Here is an 18,967-nt window from a genome sequence, read left to right on the forward strand (position 1 = left end):
CATTGCCTGGCAGCACCCAGGAGAGGACCCACATTGTCCATAGAGCCAGGCTGAGGACCGCTCTGGTCTCTCTAAGATGCAAACACAGGAGAAGCCAGAGTTGAAGCTGAGGCAGGAGACTAAACAGTGCCCATGGCGAGGTGCCAGGGCTATGTGCGATGGCTCTAGGTCTTCAGAAGATTCTCTGCCACCATCCCACCCCCAACCCCTACCATCTCTTTGTCATGCAAACATGAGATTTCCTTGACTAGGGTCTAGAAAAGACCAAAGGCCAGGAGCCCCATCCCACCAGAAATAAGAAATTTTCAAAGAGACACTGAAGACAGGCTAATGGACTGAGGCAGAGGAGCCAGCTGGCAGAGGAACTGCCACCACTGTCCATGGCCTTGCGGATCAGGATAGACCCCGTTGATAGCTCGCACCTCCAGGCACGTCAGTGGTAAATTCTTTTCATTTCTGGGTGGAGTAAGACCCTTTCTTGCTTGCCTCTGAGTCAGAGGTGGGAAAGACGGTGACCCGTGGGAAGAGTGCAGCGAGACAAGAGGGGTGGCCACCCCACCCCCACCCCCAGAGCCCTCAAAAAGCCCACACACTGTCTCCAACATCCCCATCTTCACCCTGCACCTGTCTCTTTCCTCCCTCCTGCCCTGAGAGCCCGAATGCTCCTGGAACATGGAGGCTGCTGGATAAGAATTTACCTTCCCATATGGAGTCAGTCCTGGGACTTTCCCTTTAAGAGCTGTCAGAGCAGGGAGGCTGGCCAAGCTGGGCTGGAGGTGGGGACAGAGGGAAGAAAAAGAGAAAGGGAGAGAAGCAGGAAAAGTTTTTTTTTAGAGGGAATTGCTGGGCTAGTCTGTTGGCCTGACGTCAGATGTCGCTTTGACAAACCCCCCACCTCGGGGAGGGGGGATTGCTGAGGAAGGCTCTCCGCTGCTCCGATGGGCCAGCCCAGTCCTGGCCCAGCTCCCTGGAGAGGCATCTGCATCCTCTGGGCTGAGCTGTAGCTCCTGTGACGCTGACTTCCAGGCATGAGGTGGCTCCTGCCTTGGACGCTGGCAGCTGTGGCAGTCTTGGTGGCGGGCAACGTCTGGGCCACGGTGAGTCCTGCCTGGAAGGGACCTGATCCCTTCCTGCCTGGTGCTGAGGCCAAGGGACTGGGGGTCAAAAGAAGATGGGTTGGAATAGTGAACTGAGAGAGAGAAGGCTGCTCAGATCAGAAGAAGGTAGCGGAGTGGGGAGGAAGGTGCACACCTCAAGAGAGCCAGCCTGATTTTATTCTATTCACAGACAGCAACACTCAACAGAACTGGGGTTTGGGAATCTGTACCCCGGACCGGCCGTATGATCTCGGGTGGCTCACTCACCCATTCAGAGCAGTATAAAATAAGGGGTTATTGGGAGCCTCCAGAGCCTGTAAATTTGAAAGCCCCAGGGCTCTGAACATCTGAGCTCCCACGAGGAGAGGCGCTGCGAAATCCCAGGAAGGGGTGGGAAGGAACATAGCAGCTTTCAGCACATCTCCGCTGAGCGAGCAGGGTTCCACGCTTTCCAGCTGCATGGTTACCGCCTTGAGCTCCTTGGTTTGCCCAGTGAATGTGTTCCTGTCCTGCCATTTCCAGAAGACATCTGGAAGCTTCTCTCCCACCTGGGTCCTAGAGGGAGGGCCAGCAGTCTGCACTTTCAGGAGCCAGGAAAGGGGACACGTGGCAAAACAGGGATGCCTGTGTGGGTGGCTGAGCAAGAGGGCAAGCTGCTAGGGGCAGCGAGGTGGTGGTGGGGGTGCTGGGCAAAAGGGAGGCAACTTGGGGCATCAGGGTGAGCCTCTGAGCAGCTACTGAGTCTGAGGTCCCACAGGAGGGCCATGGACCAAGGACTACTTTGGAGGGCTAATGTGTATTAGAGGTTGAGGAGACTTGAAACCTGAAGCTCAGAACTAGACCTGGCCAGGACTGGGTAAGAGGCACCCTCAGGTGTTACATGCAGAGAGAACAAGCCTGTCCAGTTTGTATCCAAGTGGTGTTTATTGGTAACAGCACGTGACCCTACAAAAAGTAAAAATACCAGCTCTATTCACATAGGACGGCCAGAAGCAGAAGATTTGCCCAGGATCAGGATGAGTAAGATAGTGGCCAGGGTACCACTGGGATCTCTCCTGGCACATCCTCACCACTCAGTCCTCCCAACATTTCCTAAGCCCAGAGCCCAGGAAGGAAGGAACTAGCCCTGCCTCTGCCTCAGGACTGGATGTGACTGGTTATGGCTGCAGGTGGCTGTGCCTGGGAGGGCAGGGTGTGGATGGAGAACTGGTAAGAAGACAGAAGCTCGTGGTGAGTTCTGTACTGGAGCCTACTCACCTGACACCAGGGCAGCCAGGACTGAGGGACGGTGAGGGACAGAATCAGGGCTTTTCAGGGATGGGGGGGGGGGGGGAGGAGGGAATCTCATCTGAGAGATCCATTGTCCAGACCCAGCAGTAGCAGAGTGCTCTTCCAGCAAAAGATCCCAGGCTGCCCACCCCATACCCTCAGGGCCTCATAGCAGAAAGTTCGGGTTCCTGGGATGCCCTCAAAATCCCTATCCACTAACACACAGTGCCCTTAATGGTAGGTACAGTGCTGGGCTCTGCCTGGAAGTCAGTGCCTGGCTTTGTGACCGAATTCCACACATGGCATCCTCCAGAACTAAGACAGAAAGAGAGTTCAAGTCCAGCAAGGGGCCGGGGGGTGGGAGGGCCGGGGCATGGAAAGAATGACGAGCATTGGCCATATGGAAGGGAAAGTATGTGGGAAGTGAGAATTGCCAAGAAGACTTTGAGGAAGTGGGCTGGGAGGGAGGCGCTCTCTGGTGCGCATGTAGCTCAGTGGGCTGTTGGCAGGAGGGAAAGAGCAGCTGGGGAGGGGGGCATCCAAAGTCGGGGGGGGGGAGGGGGGAGGCAGATCCTGGGCTCAGATGCAAAGCCTAGTACCTATGGCCATGGTGTGGTTGACACTCTGTTCAAGGACCAGTTTGTCTTATCTCTTTTCTTTTATTCTTGGACACGCGTTAAAATACCCACCTGCTAAGAGAAAGGGGATAGAGTGTGTGAGCCTTCCCAAGGGCTGTGTACCTGGTAATACCCACCCCGGGGCCATGCCCGTGCAGAGATGGAATGTTGGAGTCCCACCAACATTCACTGATGCTCAGAGACAGTAGGGAAATTGCCCAAGGCCACACAGATAACAGTCCGTGGAAATGACAACTTGAGGTTAGGTGGGGGAGCTTTCTGCTGCTCTGAGTCTTTGGACAGAAACGGGGTACATGTAGGCTAGACCCCAGCAGGGCTTGCAGGGTGGAGACACCCACCTCTCACGTGTCAGAATGAGAGAATGAGGAGAGGATAAAGCAACATCTTCCAGGATAAATAGGTTGCGATGCAGGGTCTGCCACTGGCTGAATCTTCTCTCCCTGTCCAAGTGTGTGGGCTGTTCACCCAGTCATGTGTGCGTCGGGGGGTTGGGGGGGAGAGGTGCGGGGGTGGCGTGGGGAGGGGGAACTCATTGTTTGAGTTGGGAATACAAACTCATTCTCTATCCCCAGAACCCTTTACAGAATACCAAGGACCTAGGCACATGATGAAATCCTTCCTCTAAATGAGAAAGCAAGCAGGACCCGCAGACAGTCTCCACATACCTAGACACCAACAGTGGTGAGTCAGCGGTTCTGTCACCACCCCACCCCACCCCCACCTCAAGATCAGAACCCTACCACGCTTTAAGCCGCTATCTGGCTGAGCCCCACCAGGATGCAGTAGAAAGGCTGCTAAGAGTCAGCCTGCCCCCCTCCCCAGCATGGTATTTTGTACAAGGTTGGGATGCAGGAGGGCTGCCCCATACTGCTCTTCACAGACATGAGCCCCACATGTGGGCTGGGCAGACTTCTGGTCCTTTGGCAAACCCACACACCACACAGCACAGGGTTTAGTAACAGCTCTGTCTATGACAAGTGAATAGGCGACTGCCAAGCCTGCCTGGGATGTGGTGCAGAAGCCAACTCTCAAGCGTGCTGTAGTGCCCCACCCAGGGACTTCAAGAGGCTGTCCCCAAAGTGGCTCCACTGAGAACAGTGAAGGAGCCACAGCCACAGCCAGGCTACCACAGGCATAGAAGCCATTCAAGGTTGGTAGGGTCACTGTAAGATCTCAGAGTTAGGCTTTGGCGTGTGAGCTCTTATGGTCAACAAACTACAGATGCCCCACTCGCCAGCCAGCCACAGGAAGATATGAGGACCGCTCAATTCTGGCACACAGCTTTAGCCTCCATGTAGAGCAACACATTGGAGCACTGCCCACTGGGAAGACATGGATGTGCTGTCACCCAGACCATCACAGCCCATTGCAGCTCCTGTAGTGGGCCACTGCAACCAATCTCTTTTCTGTGCTGAGTGGTACTTTGGATTGCAGACCTCAGTAGAGACAGCCCAGAGTAGCAGACTCTTTCATTCCTACGCTGACTCCTACTGACAGGTTATACTTAGACTGGGTTTTTAGTTCAACAAAACCTATAATTGAAGTCAACATCACCTTCTTCTGATTCCTTTTGCTATGGCCACTAGCAAATGTCTAGTGGCTAGCAAATGGATACAAAAGTATGGCATTCAGTGTGAGGGGGACATTTTTGCAGAGTCTGAGCCAGGCTCACAAGCCAAATATCTTCATGGAAAGTGTCCCGGATGCAGCAAATGTCCCTAGGGGCAAGTGTCCCTTTAAATGTTCGCATTAGATTCTGAGGATGGTGGGAGGATGGCGAAGGAGGAGAGAAGGAGAAGAGAGAGAACACAGGAGACCTGCAGATTCTGGGAACAGTCCCACCGTACCAGAAGCAATGCTAGATGGCAGGCAAGTGGAGGCCCAGGCTTCAGGCAGGTCTCCAGTCTAGGAGTACAGACCCTATGGAAACTGGGCTCAGTACGGTGCGTGTGCAGAGCAGAGCAGTGCAGTATCCACTAGCCTGGGTTCCATGCAGGGTGTCTTCTAAAGCCTGTTAGCCAGGTATCCATCCCTGAGAGCAAAGTCGATGAGCACTCCAGGGGATTGTGAAAGAGAAAGGAAAGCTGGTGAGGTGATGCTGATGCTGCTAGTGATGATGGTGATGATAATGGTGATGCTACTAATAATGAAGGCAATGGTGATTGTAGAGATGGTGGTGACAATGATATTTGTGATGATGGGAAGGTAGTGATGATATGCATGCTGGTGACAATAGAAATAGTGGAGCTGCTGCTGCTGCTGCTGCTGGTGGTGGTGGTGTTAGTGGTGGTGGTGAATATGGTATTGTGGTAATTATGGTGATGATGGTGATGATAGAGATGGTGGTGATAATGGTGATGGTGACAATGATTCTAAGGATGTCTGTATGGTTGTGTATATCTCAAAAGCCTGAGTCAGGGGCAATAGCCCCTCCTTTCTGACTGTAGGACTCATGGCCCATCCACTTGCTTGTTCTATTGGAAAGCTGGGGCACCTGCCCGGGATTGGCACTAGCTGCTTGAGAACACAAGGCACCTGCGTGGGAGTTTCCTGGTAACTCAGCTTGCTTTGGACTTTAAAAACAACATGGGAGATACACTAGTCCTGCTCTAGTACTGACGTCCTGATATTCATCAGCCAGTGCTCCCCTCACCCCCTTTACCTTCTTCCCCACTTTCTCCTCTTCCTCCTCCTCTTTTCCATACACTGAAAAGAGAAGGAGACTAGAGGGAGGAGGGAGGTGGAGGAGAGAGAAACTGGGCCTCTGAAAAGGGATAATGAACATTCCAGGGATGCGATTTGATCTTGGCCCGCCCACCAGTCTGGGATCTCAAGGCAAGTCCAGGCGAAATTGCAGATCCGCTGGGGGCAGGGGTGAGGAGAGCAGAGCCCAGACTCCAGGGGCTCCTCCAGGGACTCCAGTCTATGAATGAAGAGAAGGAAAGTAAGCTGGGAGACTCCGCAGGGCTAGAGAGCTGGGGGATGGGGGTACTGGCAGGGTAGAGGAATATTTAGAGAAACCCAAACTTTAACCCTGTCTTTAGCAAAATGGTAGACTCCCTCAATTGCTGGCTCATAAACCATCCCAGTCTTATCTGTTCCGTGGCACCTACTTGGGACATCACCAAGAAGTCTTACACACACACACACACACACACACACACACACACACACACACACACACACACACACGTAGGGCTGCAGACATCCACATAGATCTTATCCTTGACCCATGGGAGGAATCACATCACCCAAATGGAACTGCACTGGCCTCACCCCATGGAAGGCCATCCTTTGCTCATACCCTGTCATCCTACAAAACCTAACATCTCTCAATTCTCAAGCCACCTGGGCTCCTCAACCCCAGACCTTTGCACATGCTGTGTCCTCCACTAGCCTGGCTGGGGCTAGATTCCTTCTTAATCTGGCATGCTCCCTACTGGTCTGGCAATGGCTGTGCTAGTTACACTGTAGGCCCTAGGGTAAACATCACAGTGACTATTCATAAAGCCAGGCCAGGGCTGATGGAGGCTAGGCAGACTGTATCTAGGGAGAATGGTCAGGAAGGGGTGACTGAGGGCCTTTCTAAAGTGGGGACGCCTGCTGGAGAGAGATAGGGAATGCTGGAACAGGGATCCAGTTGCTAAGTGGCCTAGGCAACAAGCAATGACTTCCAGTCTTGGCAGCAAATCAGGAGTCAGGAGCTCGCTTCTACAGGTCCTGTGCTAGCCTCAGCTTCAGTGCTCCTTTCTGGGCAGAAGACATAAAGGGTCACTGTGCCTGTGTACCAGGCCAAACAGGACAGAGGTCAGAAGAAGGTGAGGCTTAAACATTCCAGGGACAAGAGCCATCTCCACCCTACCCAATCCAGGGACTAGGCAGCGATTTCTTAGCCATGATAGATGTAGAGTCCCTTGTCACAGAACATTGTGCTAACACAGGCTGTGCTGGCCATGAGCGGGACCAGAGGTCCTTGTAAATCAGAGGAGGATTCCTTTGGTTGTGGGCACCACATAGCTTGGGAACTTTCATCATCACTTTCTCCAGCCTTTGCACTGAACTCTGCATCCTTGTGCGTGTGCTATACACACACACACACACACACACACACACACACACACACACCCCTACACCTACACCTTTTTAGAAGCAAGGGGAGATGAGCAAGAGTTCAGACACCTCAGGGTCTCAGTTTCCCTATTTGTGATGGCTTCACAAGGTATTTCCACCATTACCATCACATGACTTGGCTGATTCAGAGACTAGACCTTGTCTTCTCCGTGGATCATGGCCCATGCCTGCGGTCGCCATGTCCTTAAACCCCGCCGAGTTTGTCTTCTTACCAGTAGCTGCCTGACTCTCACCCCACCTCAGCTGGGGCTGTATCCAGCTTGGACACCCTCCCTGAATTGCCTTTGGTCAATCATTCTCGCCATCTAAGATGCAGTGGAAATGCCTCCTCTTCCAGGAAGCATGTCATGCTCTCACCTCTCTCTCTCCATTTGCCTTGCCCCATATTCCCTCCCCTACTAAGTGAGGAATGCTATCTGAGTATGATCTGAAAGAGTGATGCCTGAGTGTTGAGGTTCGCATGATATATACTCACTTATAATTGGGCACCAGCCCAAAAGGCATGTCTCATGAAAGTCTTCACTTACCAGGAGATTGGGACAAATGTGAGGACATCCTACTGAGACTCTAGGTAAGAGAAATATAGGAGATGGGGAAATAGAAGGATCAAAAGGATCTTAGAAACCTATAAGAAGAACATCGTAATGGGTGGATCAGGGCCCGGCTTGTGGAGGCGGGGGGAGGGTCTGTTCAAACTATTGCACTAACCAAGGACATTACAATTAGTAAACATTGAACCCCTACTCTGATCTAGCCAATGGACAGGACATTCTCCACAGTTATGTGGAGAGCAGGGACTAACTCTGACATGAACTATGGTGCCCCATATTTGATCACGTCCCCTTGGTGGGGAGGCCTGGTGGCACTCAAAGAAAGAATAAGCCAGCTGCCAAAATGAGACTTGATAGCCTATGACCATAAAGTGGGGGAGGAGGTCACCCTCGCCCATAGACCTAGGGGAAGGGAATCGGGTGAAAGTGGGAGGGAGGGAGGATCGGGAGGATACAAGTGATGGGATAACAATTCAGATTTAGTCTGAATAAATTAATTAAAAAAAAAGAAATCATAAAGCCACAACTCATTGTGTTGCTGGGATAACTTTGTGTGGGTTTCATTTTCTTAAACTCTCTCCCACTTCATGGGCACATCAGTTATCTCTGGTGAAAACAGGGTGTGCCTACAACTTCTTGTATTTCCAAAATAAGCAAGCATGCACTAGTGTGTGTGCATATGTGTGTGTGTATGTGAGTGTGTGTGTGTGTGTTTGTGTGTGTGTGCATGCATAGACAGCAAGGTTAACAAAGTGCAGGTGACAATGAAGGCTGGTGGTGGCGGGAGGGGGCAGTGCCATTGTTCTAACTGCATGAAATTCAGATCCTCATTTGAATGTGTGTCTCACAGTCACTGTGTCTCAAGTTTATATGTGTAAAATTACATATTTAATGTAAACAGATATAAATTTATTATATCATATGAAATGTATATATGAGTATACATTATGAAATCTATAGCTATACACAATAAAGCATATGCTATATGTTATATAATATGCATTATAGATAAGTAGGGACATAAATAGGTAGATGACAGTAGTTTATTGTGATGATAGTAGTAATAGTAGTAGTAGTAATTTTTCAGGATAGGGTTTCTCCCTGTAGCTCTGGCTGTCCTGGAACCACTCTGTAAACCAGACTAGCCTTCAACTCAGAGATCTGCCTGCCTCTGCCTGAGTGCTGGGATTAAATGTGTTTGTCCAATTTTATTGTGATTTTTCTTAAACTCTCTAAAACTGCTGGTGCCACTTCTACATAGAATGTCTGCTGTAGCCTGGATGTAGCTGCCTTAGCCCCATTTTTCCTAATGTTGTTTCCTCAGAAAGAAGGGCCTGGAGCTGGTACTGAGCCTGTATCAGTACCTGGAGGTTAGCAGAAGCCCTAAGCACACCATTCTTTCCTTCTGAGTCGAAGTGATGTTGTACATCTCAGGCTAGCCCAGAACTCGTGATCCCTCTATCTCTGCCTCACAAGGGCTAGGACCAACCACCGCCCTGCCCACCAGGCCTTGCCTCTGAGTACATTTGAAGAATGATTGAATGAATGCTTATAATTTGGAAAGAGCCTAGTCTCCTGCCCTCTTTATCCTCTCCACACAAAACTGCCTCATCTGGCCAGTGGCTCCCAAAATGCAGTATGGAAAATTGGTGGGAAGGAAAGTCTAAAGTCTTCCAGAATCTTTGTCCTGATCCCTAGCCAGCTGGGATGAAAACTTGGGGCAATTTTGCTCTCTGAAACCCCTCTTGAATGTGCAGCCTGGGGAGGTGAAAGGGCCCTCCACCCATGCCTGGCCCACGATTGCAAGGCTTGGAGCCAAGATCCTCCCACACAGAGGTCTAGGGGACCTGGTGTCCCAAAGCTCCCAAGAGATGCTGGAAAATTGACACCCTCCCCGTTATAGTCCTTTGGACCAGAAATATGGCAACAAGGCTGTGGGGCCAACAAGTTCCTGTGGTACATGGTGCACCCTGGGTCCAGGCCGGTCCTATTTCTTGTCTCTCACAGGGCCTTTCTTTTCGGCAGCTGCTACTGGGTAGAGAGACTCCCCCAAATCCCTAGTCAGTGGAGATGTGATCTACCATTTCTGCCTCGACACTGCCCTCTGGTGGAGCATCTAAGCACAGTCACTCAAAGACTTCAGCCAGGCTCATCTCTCCTCTGCTGTTCCCTGAGCACTGTCCAAGTGTGCCCTCACACCCATGGCCGCTCAGGTGGTTTCCCATTTCTGGACATCTGGACGCAGCCATTATCTCCTCTGTTGTGGCCTTTCAGAACCAATAATCATCCCCGTTGTGTTATAATCCTGCAGTGGCTCATGCTTTGTCCCTCAAAGGCACCAGGTACCCAGTAGAGGCCTAGTGCACAGGTGCAGTGGGAAGATGGAAGAACAAATGAATGGACGTGGATGGATGAGGGTATGGCGCCACTAGCAATGACAAATGCATTCTCTGGAGGAACATTGGCGTCAGACATGACTCACAGACAGTAAGACCTCATGCAAGCCTTCGTTTCTTCCACTGGAGATAAGGGAAACACGAATGACTTCTCATCAGGACTGGGGAAGGGCTGTGCCACCACCACCATTTTAAAAATTGACAAGGAGAGTTCAGACAGAATGACAGTCCCTACTGCCCAGCCCTGGCAGTGGTAATGAGGGAGGCAGTCACCTGAGATCCCCTCACCGCTGGAACCACTCATGCCCTCAGAAAAGAGACAGGCATGTCTCCCTCATAACTAGGTCCCCAGTAGGGTCTTCTCCACCCAGGTAGTGTCCCATTTTCTGATCTCATGTCCCTATTGGGCACCATTTTTTAAAATGAAGTGACCCCCCCCCCCATTGTATGAAGCCCCAGGATGACTTAGTTTCTGCGTCCATTTAGAGTGCTGGACCATGCTGGCCCACCCTTGCCACTGCTTACCTGTGAACAGCCTGTTACAAATGCATACACAGGCTTTGCCGTGGTGCCAAACTCTCCTTCACTTCATTCAGCTTCCTCTAAGGATGACCACAGAGATCAAAAACTACTTTCACCCTGCCCACCCACGGTCCTCTTTGTCCAGAAGTGTGAAATTCTTTGGGACATTGCCACCAAAGCTATGCGTTTCTCTTTTTTCTGTTTTCAGGTGCTTCAACAAATTCTTGAGGGCTAAAATGAATTTCAAATCCTTGCTTAACAATATTTTATCCTGAGGGGTGAAAGAATGATGTATGCCTCACAGCCATGTCTGGTGGCTCTGTATAGGGCACTTGGAAGCATTTTCTATTGTACGTAACATATAGGCTGCACAAGAACCAAACATTAAAACAGGAAAATGACCCGAGGCTCTGCCTTGTCCCTGTCCTCCATCCTGTGTTCTCAAGCCATTGCCCCTTCCCTCTTAAGAATCACAAGGCAGAATCTAGACTCAGGCCTGTCTAGAAGAATCCAGAGTCCAAGTGCAATCAGGGCATCTGTATTGATGGTAGCTGCATTTAGACCTTCCTAGAGCATCAATGACGCAGTGTCTCCTCTCCAGCAGCCTAAGTTTGGCTCTCTGAGGACAGTGATGGGCATCTGTGTATTCTGACTGTCAAGGTGACTCTGGTGGGCAAGAAAATCCAGGAAGTTGTGTTGAGTTTTGCTTCTGCTAAAGAGCCCTGGGGTAAGGAGTAGAGAGTGTCTCGGAGTGGGCAGGGGCCGGCAGGGCTGCAGCCATGAAGCTGGGAAGGCCATCTATGAATGACAGTATACTGCGCATGCGATCCAGGAGGCATCTTGGGCTTGCCACTTTCTTCCTGTCATCCCATTAACACCATGGCATCTACAGGGCCCAGTGCCAGAAGCACGTTGTAAAAGGAGTTTTATGTGGACAGCTTCAATTTGGAAAAGACCAAGCCTTTTCTTATTTTTCTCTTTTCCTTTCTGGCTAGGATTCTCCTTACTAGATGATTTATTTTCTGCTTCCTTCCTCTTTAAGAGTAACACACAGTGTCCCAGGACACTATGTCTGCACAGATACATCTGCCTACTTTTGGGTAGGTACAATGACCACGTGTGATGTGTAAAGGCATGATGGCCAGAGCTCTCTGGGAAGAGGATGGGTCTCATGCTAGGAATACAATGGGCAGGGTCCCCAAAAAAGTAAGAGTGCAGAAAGGGTCTAAGACATTGTTCCCCCAAAAGGAGGGTGCCTCTGAGAAATTCTATGGCACCTTAAAGTACACAAAGAGCTCCTCCTCCCTTTGGGTCACCTGGAGAGTCTCCCCATCCCCAGGCCTCATGCAGGGCCATGTCCCAGATTACACAAGGCTAAGCTTTGCAAGCTACTGGGTTTGCCTGCCTGCCTGCTGCTTTCATAGGGTGGGGATGGATTCACTGTTTGTATTCTGAGTACAAGGCTCACCAAATCCTGCTCTCTTGGGCCACCAGAGGCCCCAGTACCACAGCCCTCCTGATAGGCTTATTGCAAGGGCACATGAGTTAATTGCTTAAAAGCTCTAGGGAAGGTGCTAGAGAGCTGGGTCCACAGGTGTGAGCACTTGCTTCTCTTCCAGAAGACCGGAGTTTGGTTCCTAGAATCTGTGTCCAGCAGCTCACAAACCCCTATGACTCTAGCTCCAGGGGATCTGATACATTCGTCTGGTCTCCATGGGAACCTGCACACAGATACATACACACAGATAATAATAATAATAATAATAATAATAATAATAATAATAATGATGATGATGATGATGATGATGATGATGGTGATATAATGACATAAAACAGTTTTTCCTAAAGCTTTGGTCAGAGAGCAACTTGGTCCCATCCCTGACTCCCTAGGTGACCTTCTACATACCAGTTGTCAGGTCACGTAGGCTCTGAGAGCCCAGTTCCTTACCACTCTGAGGAAAACCAACAGGCCCACTTTGTAATGTATTTATACAAGTTTACGCAACAAGGAGCTCCCACTAAATATTAGTTTTTGAGATCTGGAGGCCTTGCATGCTTATTCACACCATAAAACCAAGGGAGTGGCAAGTAACCTTGCCCTCATGGGTTCAAAATTCAGTTGAGGACATGCACATGAACTCATCATTCCTGCTGACGGGGACTTATTAACACCTACTGTGTGCTCAGCTGTATGAGGCCTGACCTCTGCCCCCATAACTGCCAGCTACTATTTATTTTTTAAATCTTTTGTTCCTTTTTATTTATTATCAGTGTGTGCGTGTGGAAGTCAGAAGACAGCTTTCAGGAGCTGCTTCTCTCCTTCCACCTTGTTGAGGCAGGATGTCTCTGCCTCTGCTGTACTACACACGTTGTAATGGCTGGTCCAGAGCTTCAGGGCGGTCCTCCTTTCTCCTGCTCCCATCTCACTACCGGAGTTCTGGGATTGGAACTGCATGTTACCAAATCTGTCTTTTTATTTATTTTTTTCCCAAAACCTTCTATATCAAACTTTATTTATCACTTTCTAGGAATTGTTTGGCAAGTAAGCTTTTGGGCTTTTCAGTTCTAATAAGCATTTAGAAATTCTGGTTTCTGAGTGTTTTTTAAACTTTTTAAAATTAATTTATTCAGATTACAACTCGACTGTTATCTCATCACTTGTATCCTTCTGTTCCTCCCTCCCTCCCTCTCCCACCCTATTCCCCTCCCCTAGGCCCATGACCGAGGGGGCTCTCCTTCCCCACTTTATGCTCACAAGCTATCAAGTCTTATCTTGGTAGCCTGCCTATTCTTTCTTTGAGTGCCACCAGGGCTCCCCACCAAGGGGAGGTCATAAAATATGGGGCACCAGAGTTCTCATCAGAGTTAGTCCCTGCTCTCCACATAACTGTGGAGAATGCCCTGTACGTTGGCTAGATCAGATTCCAGGGCTCATCATACTTTTACTAGCTGAGCCATTTCACCAGCTCCTGGGTACCGCTTCGTTGCCTCCCCAGATGCTATCCTGAGTGCCTATAAGCTAATTTCTTCAAGCAAGAAATTCTCCCTCCATGTATCATAGTGGAAATAAGACTAAGTCTGACAGATCTGAGTTCTAATCTATGTTCAGAGGTAGTTAGGCACTGTAGCCATCTCACTGATCTATAAATACAAATAATATACCTGTCACCATGGGGAAAATGAGGTAGTCTGAGACCAGAGGGCCTATGCTAGTCTAGTCTCAAGTGTCCTCAGGCTGGTAGCCCTCAGCAGACAGACTGTGCAGCTGTGTTCCAAAGCATAAAATTGTTCCCTTGGGGGGTAAGAATGCCATTTGCAGAGGAGAAAGCTGCTCCTCAGACAGAAACTCCTCATGCCACAGGGTTGATAACAAGCAGAAGCCTGGCACAGTGGCATGGTGTGTTGTGCTCTAAGCTCAGATCCAAGTAACCCCTGCAAAAAGATCTCAGTGAGTGAGATGTTCAGGACTATTCTTGGCCAATGCACTCTGTGGGCATCAGTAGCCAGCCTGCCGCTGCCTCTTCACAGCCACTCTGACTTGCACCCGTGCTCCTGCACTTAGGACATTGCATACCACAAGCTCAGTATTGTGTCCCAGCTGCTCCACGTACTTCAGTTCCCTGCCCTCCTTCCTTATCCCGGGACCATTCTTCCTCTTCCATCACAGTGTCTACAGCCTTGCCATCTCCCTGGAGAATGTGGTCCCACCCTGTACATCCACCACCCTCCTTCTCTCTACTACCGAAGTCAGGTATATCTGTTTGCTTGCCCTCACTGTGTCTCCAGCACCCCACCCAGCACCCAGTACAAAGTAAAAGCTTGCCTTGTGCTGAGTCAACAAATAAGATGAATGAGTTACATCATTGTAGCTATGATCACGTTGGTTGCAATGATCACGTACGCATCCCTGTACAGGCACTCCGTGAGAGGAGTGACTCTGTGCCAGGCTGCTTCCTCTAAGTCCATCACAGAGCCTAGCACACAGTAGGTGTTCTGTGTCTGTGGATTCATTAGCCAAAGAGCTGGTGTGCGTTTCTGCGCCTTACAGCCTCTCTTCGGGGGAGCAGAAGTCCCCTGCCAGCCATCTGTGTGAGCCTGTATGTAAGAGGGCTATCACTGGGAGTCTTAACTAACTACTGGCCTGTAGTCATACATCTTGGATATCAAATCTGGGCAAGACATCAAGAATCAGGCAGCAGTACATCAAATCCTGGAAAAGCCTGGGGTACAGAAGGATGGCTAGATGCCTTGGCACCACTAGATGGCACCAACAGCTAAGGCTTGGTCCAAGGCAAGTTTGCTTAAGGTGTCACTGCCTGGTGCATCTCATAAGCCCGAGGAGGCCTTCCTACCTTGTGGCAGAGAAAGAATTCTACTAGGCTGGGCCCTGAATTAAGCCTGGAAGTGATGTGCCTGAGCTTTAAATCGGTAGCACAGGCCCACGAGAGTCACCTTGCTGGCCTTCTGGGCTTTCTTTTCTTTGCATCAGTGTCTGCACTTGTGATGGTCCAAGTCCAAGACCTACAGGTCAGACTAATGCAGTCGCTCATCTCTGGTCCTTCTCCCCAGAGCTATTCTTCCAGAGAGCTCTGTGTGCTTTCTGCAGCACCCAGGGCTTTATGCTGTGATCCATAGCTTCCAGTGCTTGTCTCTCCTATACATTGCATGAGCTTCACATACAAGACCATCTAAATCAAGTGTCTAAAATGTAGAGGCTCTGTGCTAGCTCAGCAAACATCTGTTTAAATGGATGAAACAGTCAAGAAGGTGCACTAAAGGGTGCAGGTGTTTCTCACCCCCCTCTGGGCCTGTTTCCTCTAGTGCATGGTCAGATGGGGTCAGGGAGGCAGTCGGCCAGGATTGGATGTGCCTGGATGGCAGAGATACAGGCATCTTGAAGGTCTTGTGCGTGGCTACCTGCCTGCTGTCCAGGACAAGACACACACAAGGTTTCCACTTCCTTTCCCATCCTGCCCATTCTTCTGTTTGCCACACTTTCCTGAGGGAAGATGAGCTTGTTGGCTGGGGTGTGGGATGGGTCTGTTGGGGAAGGGGACAGGTGCAAGAACTAAAGAACTTGTTCTGAATGAAAAGTGAAGACTCTTTTCCATCTGGTTTACTTGACTCACATAGTCTGGCTCTCTCCACTATAGCCAGGGAAGACAAAGCTGCAAAGAGCTAAGGTTAGAAATGGGCTGCTGCTAGGTGGCCCTGCCTCATAAGGCAGTGTTTTACTATGGTAAAGAGTTAGCCTGCTGAACTTGGTGGGGCTGGGAAGTAGCTCAGTCAGGGAAAAGGTTTCTGTACAAGCAGGAGGATCTGGCTTTCATCCCTCGAACCATGTGAGAAGCCAGGTGTGTGTGCTTGTAATCCCAGAGCTGGGGAGATGGGAACAGGAGGATCCCTGGCAGCCAGCTTAACTCCCTCAGTCAGTAAGTTCTAGACCAGCAAGAGACCCCGTCTCAAAAAACAAGGTGTGCAATACCTGAGAAAAAGCAGCTGAGGATGTCCTCTGGCGAGCGCGCGCGCGCACACACACACACACACACACACACACACACACACACACACACACAGAGACAGAGACAGAGACAGACAGAGACAGAGAGACAGAGAGAGAGAAAGAGAGAGGGTCAGATGGAGACAGAGACAGAGAGACAGAGACAGACACATGCAGACACACATGAACACACATCAATGCACACAGACAGCATGTACACACACCAACACACATACATGCATGAAAACACACGCATACAAATGTGAATGTACATATACATGTGCACACATTTACATATATCAACACATACACATTCACACATGCGTGCGTGTGCGCGCGCGCACGCGCAGATATCTGACTCCACCAGACACAAAAAACTCAAAGGAGGAAAAGCTTGGAGCTGCAGGAGGAAGCAGCAGCTCTAGGTTGTTTGCAATCCCTCCTCCCTGCCCCACCCCCACCCCCCCACCCCCCCCACCCCGCCCCTCAACAGCAAAACTTATCAGCAAGTTTGCATTGCTCAAATTCCAAGCTTTCTCTTCTGTAACTCAATGCCATCACAGGTACTGCTGGGGCTGAGGCATAAAGGAAAGAAGGAAGCCAAGGGGGGCCATGGTGGATGCCAAGCCCCAGCACTTCACTCACTGACTGGCAATTGTTTTTGAATTCTCTGAAGTTTGAGCTCCTTAATCTTACTGGCTCTATTGAAAGAAAACCGATGTTTGTCTATTGATTGTGTGGAAGTAAATTGTGAAATTCCTCTAAACACAAGGAAGGTATAATGATAATTGCAGCCATTTGGGCTTGGAAACCCTGAACTCAACAACCCCTTTCACCTCTACTTTTCTCTACAGGCCCTCTCTCCACCCCCGACAGCCATGACTTTCACCCCAGCACCACTGGAGGACACCACTACACGCCCTGAATTCTGCAAGTGGCCATGTGAGTGCCCACAATCCCCACCTCGCTGTCCACTGGGCGTCAGCCTAATCACAGATGGCTGTGAATGCTGTAAGATATGTGCCCAGCAGCTTGGGGACAACTGCACAGAGGCTGCCATCTGTGACCCACACCGGGGCCTCTACTGCGATTACAGTGGGGACCGCCCGAGGTACGCAATAGGAGTGTGTGCACGTAAGTGAGAGCCTCCGTACCTTCCAACTGCCCCCGTACCCCAGCCCTTCCCCATAAATACCCACAGCCCTCCACCTGCCCAGGCTTAGCTGGTCAGGAATTATATTCCAACTAGTCCACAGTTTGAGGCCACAGGATAGGTCATCTGGGGAGAGAGCAGTGACTGCTCTCTTATCCCTAAGATGCCATCATGTCTTGCTCTATTAGAGACATTTCCTCCCAAGAAAGAAGATTCTGCCAAGAAATATTCAAGCCTGGTTCTGTTCTCTCAGTAGATAGAGCTCTTAAGTAGATGCCCAATGGCCTCTCAGATGACCCAGAAGTCACTGCCGTACTTCAAATACTTTAATAATCCTTTAAATTAAAATGAACATGCTTAAGAAAAGCCAGTGACCAAGAAAACCAACAGCCTGCAGTAACCACTCTGCAGCAGCCATACTTTTTCAGTTCAAGCTATCACTTATAACCTATTAACCCATCCATTGTAGTTATCACCTCATAGCAATGTCTTCTGCGAGACCTTAACTGGTTTGCTAAACTAACTTTGGATCAGCTATTAATATTCCTACATGATAGTTGAAGGATTAGCTCCCCAATGCCACCAGACACTGTTGTTATTTTCCAAATGTTCTTGTCTCGGTTTTGGCTATGTAATTATAAATGTTTATTATGTTCTGACTATGCCCACTGGAGCCTGAGTAATCCTCATGTTTGAACTCTCCCCTTTCACAGTGCTTTTTGTTCTGCCTGGTGTTTCTAACTGCCTTTGGTTTTCTTTGATTTGGGTGTGTGTAATATCCTTGCGTTTGGAAGAAGGATGCTGTTATTTAGTCTTCATGTGGTCCATCTTGTGTCCACTGCTCTTGCTGTTCCTAGAGACCATGTTTCCGGGACATGATTGCCCTCCTGCTTCTCTCTACTTCCTTAGTCTGAATCCTCCGAGCATGGCTTGATCAAGTAGCATAAGCCAACATGGCAATGAACAATGGCCTGCCATATGGCATGCAGTCTGTCTTCTGAAACGTTCCTCAAAAACTTGTAAATCCAGGAACTCCTCTCCCATTTGTATTGATTCAAGACTCCTCCATAATTATCAGTCTATGCAGCCCCTAATGTCTATTATGTACTGTACAGCCCCTAGTCCTACCCAACACCTTAGATTCCTGCGGGGTGGGAGGGTTGTTGATGAGGTTTGTGCACAGTAAGCCCTATCTGAACCTCCTGCTCGCTTTGTGGCCCTTTCTTTTCTGCCTTTCTTTTTTCTTCTTCTTCTTCATTTACTTAGATTTACATCTTTGGCTCTTTAAATAAATGCCTCTGCTTCCCCCATCTTTCCCTGGTTTTCTCCTCTTGCTGGAATTTGCTATTAATGCCACAAAAATCTTTCAAAAAAGACTTGCACCATAATCTACACACAATTACCCGATGCACTGATTAAAAATGTGTTTCCTGGGCATCAGCCCAGACTTATTTAAATAAGCCCTTGAGTCACAGGTGATCTCCGCTTGCTGGTGCCCAAGACTGACATCATAAACAGTCATCTTCCTTTTCCTTAGTCCAGGGAGACACTACCAGCTTCACTGTGCTGGAATCCCCAGGAGACCAGGCACAGGGGCCCAGCTAGCAACACCTCTCCCGGCTAGCCTTAAGGTCATTTGAAAGGTAACTGGGTTCACTGTGATTACACTAATCTCCAAAGCCATAATGGGATCTTACTCGCTACAGACAT

General features: G+C 49.6%; 1 protein-coding gene across 3 annotated transcripts in view; it reads left to right on the forward strand.

Moving 5' to 3' along the window:
* The first annotated feature begins 799 nt into the window (after positions 1-799).
* Positions 800-18,967, forward strand: part of CCN4 (cellular communication network factor 4) — a 32,745-nt gene continuing 14,577 nt past the window's right edge. The window contains exons 1-3 of one of the 3 annotated variants that reach the window (XM_084749843.1): positions 800-1,097; positions 3,577-3,685; positions 16,959-17,238. In XM_084749843.1, the coding sequence (XP_084605969.1) occupies positions 16,983-17,238 (256 nt within the window). In that variant the 5' untranslated portion in view covers positions 800-1,097; positions 3,577-3,685; positions 16,959-16,982. Of the gene's footprint in view, positions 1,098-3,576; positions 3,686-16,958; positions 17,243-18,967 lie in introns of all 3 variants that reach the window. The other 2 variants (XM_084749842.1, XM_084749844.1) reach the window with 2 other exon arrangements.

This window comes from Acomys minous (genome assembly GCF_964271855.1).
Source record: "Acomys minous genome assembly, chromosome: 12".
NCBI lineage: Eukaryota > Metazoa > Chordata > Mammalia > Rodentia > Muridae > Acomys > Acomys minous.